The sequence below is a fragment of the Limulus polyphemus genome, unplaced genomic scaffold (assembly GCF_000517525.1).
Source record: "Limulus polyphemus unplaced genomic scaffold, Limulus_polyphemus-2.1.2 Scaffold4011, whole genome shotgun sequence".
NCBI classification, from domain to species: Eukaryota; Metazoa; Arthropoda; class Merostomata; order Xiphosura; family Limulidae; genus Limulus; species Limulus polyphemus.
The window spans coordinates 78246-89343 of record NW_013669621.1 but is presented as its reverse complement, the minus strand read 5'-3'; the positions used below and the strand labels follow the sequence as shown (position 1 = coordinate 89343).

The 11098-nt window shown below is 38.6% G+C and overlaps 1 protein-coding gene across 2 annotated transcripts in view; it reads right to left on the bottom strand.

Moving 5' to 3' along the window:
* Positions 1–340: 340 nt before the first annotated feature.
* The window catches only part of LOC111088559 (cilia- and flagella-associated protein 58-like), a 28078-nt gene continuing 17320 nt past the window's right edge, over positions 341–11098 (bottom strand). For both annotated transcript variants that reach the window (XM_022399047.1, XM_022399048.1), the window contains 3 exons: positions 5261–5398; positions 3795–3953; positions 341–419 (listed from right to left, as the gene is read on the bottom strand). In XM_022399047.1, coding sequence (XP_022254755.1) covers positions 3873–3953; positions 5261–5398 — 219 coding nt within the window. In that variant the 3' untranslated portion in view covers positions 341–419; positions 3795–3872. The remainder of the gene's footprint in view (positions 420–3794; positions 3954–5260; positions 5399–11098) is intronic.

Sequence of the window (11098 nt, the reverse complement as noted above, 5' to 3'; positions counted from 1 at the left end):
ATAAAGAGAGACAAGAAGCAAGTAAAATTAACAAATGTTATTCTAGTTCCATGTTGAGAGCAGCTCAACTTTGCTACATATAGCCTTAAATTGGATAATTCATGGATTGGATTTGAAAAAAATACTGACCCAAAATATATGTTTACTAGTAAATCATAATGAGTGAAAAAAGAAATTATTATAGCAATTGTTACTGTTCTACATTAGATATTTAAATATCACAAAATAACATAAAAACAACAGACAATAAGAATGAAGACATACATGCTCAACCTATCAAAAATAAAACCAATTTAACAGTTAAGACTTTAGAATAATGAAAGAGAAAATACATACTTTGTTTAATAATTCTTTTTCTCTGATTAAGTCTTCAATGGCCCTTTTATCTTGTTCTACCTGTTTATTAGCATTTTCCAGTTCTGTATGAGAAAAACGTTTATAGTTGTATCATAAAAATATTTGTTTAATAGGATCAAAACTGCAACAAAAATATATGCTGTAACTCAAATTCCTCACCTGTTTCTGATAAGCTTATAATATGTTGGTCTGTAACTAACCTAGTTAAGTAGATTGAAGATGAATGATAATGTTGAATGTTAATATTTTCCTCAATTGGAAATGTATTTCCGATAGATACTTACTTCTCTGCACATAGTAGCTTATTCCTTACACATCTGCCTTTGAGATCTTGCACATGCCACTAGCCTTAAGCTTTCTCCCACCTAAGACACTTGTTATAATGTAAAGTGCACTAGTTTAACTAGTGTAACCATCATGTGACAATAGTCCTCCACCAACAGGAGGGCAAAACATCCTTCACACGAAGTACATCCCCATAAATATTTGCATATGAAATTAACTTCATTCTTAGACGAAGTAAGAATAACATGCACCAGTAGTGGGGAGGAAGGGTGGAAAGATGTGCAGGCAAGTATCTTTTGAAAATATATTTTCAGGTAAGGAAAATAGTAACTTCCAAAGTGATAGGCTTACCTCTCTGCATACAGTGGCTAGAAACCCATATTGATGAGGTTGAGGGACCAGTGCAATTGCAAAACCTATATTAGCTCCATCCAGATAAAGTAACCAAAGAGGAAGGCCCATGGAGTGTGAAACCCTATAGTACATGGGGGGCTTACTAGAGAGACAAAACTGTCAAATGGTGGAGATAAGTCTGGAGGATTTCATCCAAGGGTCAGCAAAAGTGTGAGGCCAGAGAGTGAGATAAATGGGAAATTTGAGGTGATTAAATGTGATACAGACAGTGAGCAGGGAGGAACAGATGATGTGGATGAGCTAACAAATCCATCCAGTAATTGTAGAGAAAGAGGGATCCTTGGAAAAAGAGAAGCCCCATAGCAAGAATAAACTACTGCAGGAACTCCAAAATGAAGCTGTGCATGACAAGTAACACCTGACCACTCAAACTGGACACAAATTAATATGCTCACACAGGGCCAAGATTGACAGAAGAGATACGGAAGAAAAGGTAGAATCTCCCTCCAAAGTTGCCTAAGTCTTAGGAAGAACCGAGTAGACAGGGAATAAAATCAAGGAAGATCTGTGACACAAAGAAGAGGAGGTATCCAGTGCATAAAAATAAGATTTGTGATGACCACTAGCAAGAAGAAAAAACAGGTTTTAAGGAGCAAGAGTGTATAAAACAACATCACGGTTTCAGTTAGGCAAAGAAACAAAGTGGAATGAACAGGAGAGGAAAAGACAAAACCATAGAAAAAAACAGCTAAAGGGTTGTCAACAAGGCCTCCTGGTAGCCTGCAATGGTCAGAACTGACAATCCTCAGTTAAACAATCAGATAAAGACCGAAAGGTGGGATACTGTAGGATAGCCTGATAGTAGAGAAGTGGTCATAGAAATCCGACCTTTAAGCAAGAGACCAGACACATCTTACATGTGAAGATGAAGGGATGACAGTCTTGGGTGAAATAGAGATGTATGAGGTTGGAGCAAGAGTAACTTAGATGGACGACAGTCGGTAAACCAAGATTGAGTTTGTCAAAAAGGTGCTACAAACAAAACCCGACAGGGAGTGTTGCAAATTAATGCCAAGAAATATAAGAGAATACAAAGAGGAGGGTACACCTATAGAAAAAGATGAGACCAGTCCTGGCTGAGTGAATCAACAAGAGGACCAGAGGAGGAGGAGTTTGGTACTGAAAGAATTGGCAAAGGCATTAATCACTGTCATACCATACTGGGAATATATCCAACAAAATATCTGAGAATGGAGTGATTACTCCATAGGAAGAATCCTGTCCAGTCAAGAGTTATTCCATCAACACAGTCAAACGTGAGTGGACCCAAAACAGGAAGTCCAACATGTGGAAGCAAAGGTCCCTGGAGCAAGTCGCACCCTCACAACTAATATGAGAAATTACTGTGGAATCGCCAGAATGGATTATAATTATGTAATCCACAAGATGAGGTAGGAAATAGAAACATAACTAATAAATGGCCAAGACTTCCAGAACCTTGACAAGGTTCAAGAGGTTTAAAAGACTGTTTTGTATGCTTTCATTTAATGATTTCTTCAACAGCACTTTCACTGGTGCATTATTAATGTGTTTTTTTTTATCAATACTGTTTTGACATTTTTAATCTCATTGAGCTTGTCTATTTAAATTATTTGAAAATAATCTGAAGTCCAGTCCACACAGTTATTAGTTTATTTCTTCCTTAGCATTTATAAAGGCTTGTGCACTGTTGTAACTTGTAGGCCCATGTTTATAACTGACATTCCAATGGAAATACCATGCTAACTGTACTGTGACTACAGTAAAAATAAACTTACTTGTATAATTTCTCACCAGATTGGTCAAATAACTTAATATACCTGATAATTAACATTGATCCAAATGTTTCATTGTACTCTACCAACAGAAAACAAAATCAAGACTGCTTGCTATACCAATTGAAAGCAAAACACACTGACCCAATGCTTCACTGATTCTTGTATTTATAATCTACTTTGTTCTTAATACTCTCTGAATTTACTAGATTTTCATGAGATCGAATTTAGAACTTTCTATATAAATATAGCTTACAACTTATATTTATGACTAAACTATAACTAAGAATATGAAATTCTTATCTGCCATCACCTTTGACAAAAATTAACACAGAGAAATAGTTGGCAACTGTTCAGAGACACATCAACACTATATAGAACAAGCATTGCTTGACTCATTTGTAAAGAACAGCATTACAGTTATTATTTGTTACTGAAGCCATGGCATAAAAAGTTATTCAGTGATCCCCATTTTCCCGTACTTGCTGCTTACCTATATAATGAATGCGGATCCCCTCCCAAATATTTGCAACTCCAAGGGATCATTTCAAAACATATCATATAACATATCAGATGATTAATACCTTCTTAGCCTTGCATATGTGGCTTTAATACTCTCATGAGCATATTATGACAGATTAAATTCTTAGTTGGTAGAAACAGGCACACAATTAATTAAAAAGTTGACAAAACACAACCACAGGGTTGTAATGCTCAAACTTTCTAATTATGCCTAGCCTCAGATCAACTATATTTAAGCATCATTAAACTTGTATCTTCGGCTAATTATGTTTAACCCAGGTAGAAGGGTTTTAATAATAACAGCTTAATTATTTAGTATTATTATGTTGTCTTTAAACACTCAGTTAGACAGTTGCCAAACAAACCTACAAATATGTCATTACGTTTTACTTAGTTATCATTATGTTTGACAAAAATACACCAATAACTTTCAAAAATAAGATGAATATTAAGACGAATTACCTTTTTCTAAGCCTGTTACCTGGGATTTTAATATTTCCCGTTGACCATCCACATCTACCTTTAACTCTTCTACAGTTTTTAATTTTTTTTGGCAGCTTCTTTTTGCTTAGTAAGACGTGTCACCTCTTGTTTGAGGTAGTTGATCTCTTCTTCTTTATTCTATGAAAAACATATTTTTTGAAAGATACATAAGAAACATTCTTCAGAAGTTAAGAACATGAATGGAAATCATTATGATTTGTTGTGATGGATTTATTGTCTGTACAGTACCAGACAAATACATACACTTATAACTTAATCTAAAATCTATTCTTGTAAAGCTACCCTTCATACTATAGAGCTGGCAAGTTAGAGATATGGCAAAGATGGAGATATTCTTCTGGCAAAACTGCAGGTGCATGCAATAAAAATGTGAAAACTTTCTATGGAGTTCCAGGGACATGCTACTAAAAGTGTGAAAACTTTCTAGGGAGTTCCAGGGACATACTACTAAAAGTGTGAAGACTTTCTAGGGAATTCCAGGGACATGCTACTAAAAGTGTGAAGACTTTCTAGGGAGTTCTAGGGACATGCTACAAAAAGTGTGAAGACTTTCTAGGGAGTTCCAGGGGCATGCTACTAAAAGTGTGAAGACTTTCTAGGGAGTTCTAGGGACATGCTACAAAAAGTGTGAAGACTTTCTAGGGAGTTCCAGGAACATGCTACTAAAAGTGTGAAGACTTTCTAGGGAGTTCTAGGGACATGCTACTAAAAGTGCTCTGCTAAAATAGTTGGGAAACAATAGAGCACATTAAAAGCCATGTATACAAGCTTAATGGAGTGAATGAACAATTAGGAGCTTATTCTAAGACTGCTATTTTCCAGTGCTTGACACTTAATGATGTAATGCCCAGTAATCTCAATTAATATTTAAAACTGCAAGGATGCATCTCAAAATATATTTCATAATGTCTCAAATGAACAACACTTTGTTGAACCTTACCATCTTCCCTTAAGTCCCAGCAAAAGGTTTGCATTTTCAGTAACATGAATCAGTCAAGATCAATTAGAAAATGCTAATAAAAGCTAAATCACATATATATATATATCCAGCAAAAGCTTTATTATCAAGCATCTGCCAGACCTGGCATTACAAGATAGGATAATAACAACAACAGTTTTAAACAATACAAAATGTTGTAAAAACTTTAAACTGTTTAAAACATTTATAAGTACTGTATTTTAAATGTGAACCACAGTACAGGTGGCTAACAACTGAAGCTTGCCAATGAGAAAGAATGTAAACAAAGCAACAGCAGTGCCACTGATCATTTGTATTTGGAGATACAAGAGCTTTCTGGATACAAAGATGCTGGATAACAAAGCTTTTACTACATATGCTTTCTGTACAAATTATGAAAAATTTGTTTTTTGAAAAGGTTATGAACTTAAAATCATTAAGTAGAAAAGCATCATGTTCTACTTACTTTAATAAGCACAGATTTCTGATTGTTTTCGCTAGCTAACTGTTCATTGGTTTTCTGTTGGATTTGATGTTCTAGATGCATTTTTTCTAATTTTATATTCAAATCCTCCAATTCAGTTTTGGCAGTGTCTTGACTTTGCTACAAGAAAAATCAACCAAAATGTATGTACTACCTAAAATACAAGTTATGCCAAGTAACAAGTGTTCTCTAATAAGTTTCAGAAACTAGTATATTGTGGTATTCAGATACATTGATATCTGTCAGAGAATTACAAGTTCATCCTTGAAATCCCAAAAGTTGTGCAGAATATTAAAATGAAAACAAATAGAAAAGAAACTTCACATGTACTAATTCATAAATAAAGTTAACATTTTCCTAAACTAAAAATGTATTTGTGGTAGATAATTACCTCCTCTCACAAGCTTTTCTTGATTATTACTGCTCTATAGCAGTGCAAATTTTCAATGCTTGCCACAAGCCTTACCTCTCACTTCTGCATATCCACATGTAAATGATTATGCAGCAGCCCTCCACCAATAGCAGCGTGACACAACCCCTATCATAACCAGCTGTCGTTCCACATTTGCATCATTAAGCACTTCGAGACTGGTCATAGGGAGGCTGGGTGGGAAATGTGAGAAGAGGTAAGTATCTATCGGAAATATATTTTCTCTTAAGGAAATGTTAACTTCTGATACGACATCTTACCTGTTCTCACAAAATAGCTAGAATCCCACATTGAACTGGTGGAGGGCCCGTGAAAAAATTATTCTCCTTTAGAAAGTGCCCAAACAGAGACCATGAGGTGCAGAACCAAAAAAGAAAATATCACACCTCAGCAGGAGACCACACCACATCTGATCAAGGTATTCTCTTCATACTTTTATGACTGTGTCACAAACATAAAAGGTGGAAAAACATGAAGGAATCCCATAATACATATTGCCTATTAATGGGACCCCTGAGTGTAAAGTGGCTAGAGCACAACAGACTGTAGTGTTAGTTTGACCTTACCCAACACCTGGCGGTATCTGGAATTGTACATCAGTTCTACGATAGGCTGAAGATCATCTACCTCTTCACCTCGAAATGGGAACTGGTAAGGAAGACGACCTTCTGTACCAAAATCCGTCTCCACTTGTGCACATTTCCAACCCAGCCAACACCTGATCCACTATGAACTGACATCCAGCAGATGGTAGGAAACGGGGCTGCCAACCTAGGGTCCAAACCTATCAGCATTGGGCATTTTTCATCCAGTCTGCGACAGGAGGAGGAAAACTGGCCAAAAAACATGTGAAGAATTACTTAGCTGGATAATCTCCAACCAATACCTGAACCCCCGGAAACTGAATCCGGAGGATGGTAGGAAGGAGGAACACTCAGCCTGAGGGACAAAGTGCAATATATATATATATATATATATATGTATGTGTATATAGTCATGGCATGGCAGAGTGCTCCAACCAAAACCTGGTGGATCTGGAATTGCACATCAGGTTCCCGGCAGGAAGGGCATCACACCTTTGACACATGGTTTTAATCATAACCCAGCCATCTCCAACCAACACCAGATCCACCAGGTGGTAGGATGGAGGAATGCCACTGTGGGGAAAAAGGAAACTGCTAGATATATATGTATATATATATATATATATATTAATATGGCATAGCGCTACAACCAAAACCTGGTGGCATTTGGAATTGTACAACAAGTCTGCGGGAGGAAGTGTTATACACTAACAATACCTACAAAATCCAACTGCCTTACTCTCAACTGAGTGGTATTACGCATCACTCAGGAGGGCAGGCCTCCAGGGTCCAAATCAATGGCTAGGAACTGATAAGTGGCAAGGACTCCCATACTCTGATAGAAGAAAGGAGAGAAAAACACACTGGAGAGAGTACAATGAGTGACCGTGTTATCCTATTTTTTAAAACTGGAGCTACCACATTGAAGGAGTCAATCAACCAACACCCGGTAGCATCTGAAATTGTACATCAGGATCTTGGTAGGAAGAGTCTAAATGCCATAGAGTATCAGAGATTGGTAGCAATTCATGTCTGCTTTACTCATGTGTATCCGTGAATGTATTGTCTGGAACGAACATATTTATAAACCAAAAGACCACTAGGGAGAACTACTATGGAACACCCCATCTCTACGGTGTGCGTAACCTAATCCTACAACATAATTGTTTCGGCATAGATGACAACTGAATGGAAACACACAATCAACACCTGGCAGCATCTGGAATGGTACATCAAGTCCATGATAGGAATAGCTACAATGTAATTGACATCAAGCATGGTCACAGGATGGCCAGTGTGGATTTTCAAAAAGGTATACCTGATCAGGCACCACTTGCCACAGAGTGGGATCCACAATACACTAGCAAAATAGGCCCCTGTAAATGAAGAAATCAAAGCATAGTACTCACCAGTCATAATGACACTGCAGTGTATAAAATAAAAGAAAACCCAATGAGCAAGAAATGGCCATGTAATATAAATAATGTGAAATAAAGGTATGAGATGTAGCCCACACATTGGCCCTAATAATGACCTCCAAAGGAAGACAGAAATGGGCAGCCAGGGACAGTGAGGTGACAAATTTGATGAGAATATACCCTAAAAAGGCAACACTAGTCAGGCAAAAAAGAAGAATACAACTGCCAAAGTAACAGGCAAATCCAACTTCTAAAGGTAATAGGAGAGAGGTCCCAGGACTTGGAAGGATTTCATGGAATAAACAAATGGTTACTCAAACCATGGAAGGGAGCAGTGTAAGTAAGATACCATTGGAGGGCCTGGACTGGACACAGGAGGCAGTCAGGATCAGAACAGTCATAAGTGTGGGAAACAGAGGATAATGAAATGGTAGAAAAATTGGAATTACCCTCACTAGCAGCAGAAGTCATGGGCAAAAATGAATGGTCAGGGAAGAGGAGAACATAGGAACTGTGGAAACAGCATATGATGAGCATCAATCACAAAGATCTCAGCTCGTCGCCAGCTACAACCCAATAATATGAGGAATAGAGATTTTAACGAAAGGTGATACATGAAATACAAAGGTTCAAATGGAGGAAGAGTGAGAGCATGAAGGACAACATTGAGATTCCAATCCAGGAGAGACACAAGGCATGGAGGATGAGAAAGGGAAACAAATGAAATAAAAAAGACAACACAGAAGACTGGAAGATAGAGACAAACTCAGTAAATCTGAGCCTGCAAGGTAACACAGCTCTATAGCTGGTGATTGAGGAAACTTAGTCTTCTATTGATGAGCCAAGTGAAAAGTACAGTCATCTGTGGTGGGGAAGGTTATGAAGAATGATATCCCCAGCTGAGTGACCAGCAGCAGGAAGTATGTCATTTATGCTGATAAACTGCCAAGGAGGAAGAATGTGTGGTATGGGCAATCAATAAGGCAACATGCCTGAAAAATCCAGATTGTCTGGTGATGGACCAGACAAAAGCCATGCTTGAAGCCAGAGGGCAGGAATGGACAGATGACACATGCCTGATTGAGGTTGATAAAGAAGCGTGGGAGACAATGGCAAAGGAAGGATAGGTGACACCAAAAGCCTGCACAGAAGTGGTAACCACATCTGAGCAGGCCAAAATGGAGCCACTAAGAGGACACAACATGGAGTGATATGAATGATATGAATCAATGAAAGGATGCTGGGAAGAAGGGGAATAAGAGAATATGCATACAGGTAATATCATTTCCAGTTTTGACAAAAGGTATCTACAGCTTCTGCAAAAGGATGGAGGAGACCAAAAATAGGGAAGTTGTGCATTGAGATGTGTGGTAAAAGCATCCACATCAAAAATACTCCAATGAGCAAACAACTCCCAAAACACATGCAGATTTAATGGTTACTCTATTAGTAGAATCTAGTCAGGCTGAGATAATAGGTTTGCAACCAGATTTGGGGCACCCAGAATATGACATGGTAACAATCTGATGTGATAATTGTGGGCCCAGTAGAAGAGATTCAATGTTCAGATCTCAGGACCGAATACCCCCTTGCCTGTGGAATTATTGGAGTAGGCCATTACCAAATGCCCCCAAACATCTGACAAAAAGTGAAGCAGAGCACTATGAACCACCAGCAACTTCAAGACGTTGATGTGTAGGGATGATTCGGCCAGTGTCCAATGACCCAAAACCGCTTGAGCATTGAGATATGCACCCCAACCCAAAAGGGAAGCATCTGGAAAAACATGAAAATCTGGTCGAGGAGGTGGAACAGGGATTCTGATGGTAGTTTTAGTCCAATACAGCCACCAAGTGAAGTTGGCCTGTAGGTGAGGAGGCAGGCAAGGTAATAGAAATATCTAAGAGATCCCAAATGAGGCTTGTTCAGTCGAGTAAAACTCACTAAATGTGATGCATGTGGGTACAACCAAGAATAATAAGGGTGAGAAGCTTCCCCAAGTCCTATGGCCTCTTTCTGAAGGAAGTAAGTTCTCAACCGCCTTCTGTAGACAGTGGTGAGAAACAGGATTCCTTGGTGTGGGAAGGCAAGAGGATGAAGAGACAATGGGAGAGGAGAATGGAAGTAAAGGTCCAGAGCCCCTAAAAGAATCTGTAGGAACCATAGATCCATTGTAAACAGTGTCCACATATAGTGATCATAGAAAAGCCTGGCCCCCACTGGCCCTGACAGATGCTGTAATCCTCTGAAGTGCCTTTGAGTAACAACTCGGCTGCAAATGGAGGAAGAACGAGAAGCTGGGACTGACAAAGGGTTGGATGGGGGAGGGCAAGATACAGAGACAGTAGGAGGAGGTTGTGATAAACTGGATAATGAATTAAGCAGATGAGCAGACTCAACTCATGCCTGCAATGATTCGGGAAAAACCCCAAATACCTCTTCATGTAAAAAAGGTGCCATGTACAAGTCATGTAGGGAAGTATCAGGTAAGAATACAAGAGAATGAATGGCAACCCTACCCAGGAGGTCCAATCAGCATATCAGCCACGTCTGAAGAACGTGGACCAAATATGAAAGGCATGCCACTGTAGTAAACAGAAGACCACAAACATCATCTGAAACCCTTCAGGAGACAAATGAATTGCCAGAGCCAGCAAATGCATAGTTGATAATGCATGCAGAATTGTAGACAACAGCAGCCTGAGACAAGAAAACTGAGGTTGCCACAATGTAATGAATGAATTCAAATGTTGGGACTCAAGATAAGGAAAGGAAGATCTATAAAATGTATAAGTATGATCTTCAGATGTACGAGGCAGATGAAACATACCAACCCCGAATGAAGTTGATCCACAAATTGCTGGGCATGAACCCCAACATCAGATATGGGAGGGAACACTAAATATTGGCTAATATAGATACTTCACCAAGGAGGGCAGGTTAAGAATCATAGGAAAGAGGTGATAAGGATAAGATGGCACAAACCTAATTATTTAATTCCACAAAGGGTGAAGGAGGTCTGGGTAAATCCCCCGATATCACTTGTGACTGGGAAGCATATTCAAGGGAACAGGCTGACCCAATTCTTGTCCTCCCTGTTAGACATTCCAGGAGCAGGCATGATAAGATATTCTTTGTGTGGTGGTGAAGATTGCATGAATGTGGAAATTTCTCACCAACTTGGAACACCGCAGCAGCAATAACAGCTGTAGTAGCTGTAATTACCTGAAACTTCAAGTGCATAGTGACATGATAATTCCAAACTTGAAGCAAAAAAAAAAGTTGGAAAAAGTTAGAAACAACTAACATAGGTAGTAGCTGTCTTATGATGGAATGCCTGATCCAGATAAAGGATAATATAAGAGGAATGATAAAGGATATGGGAAAC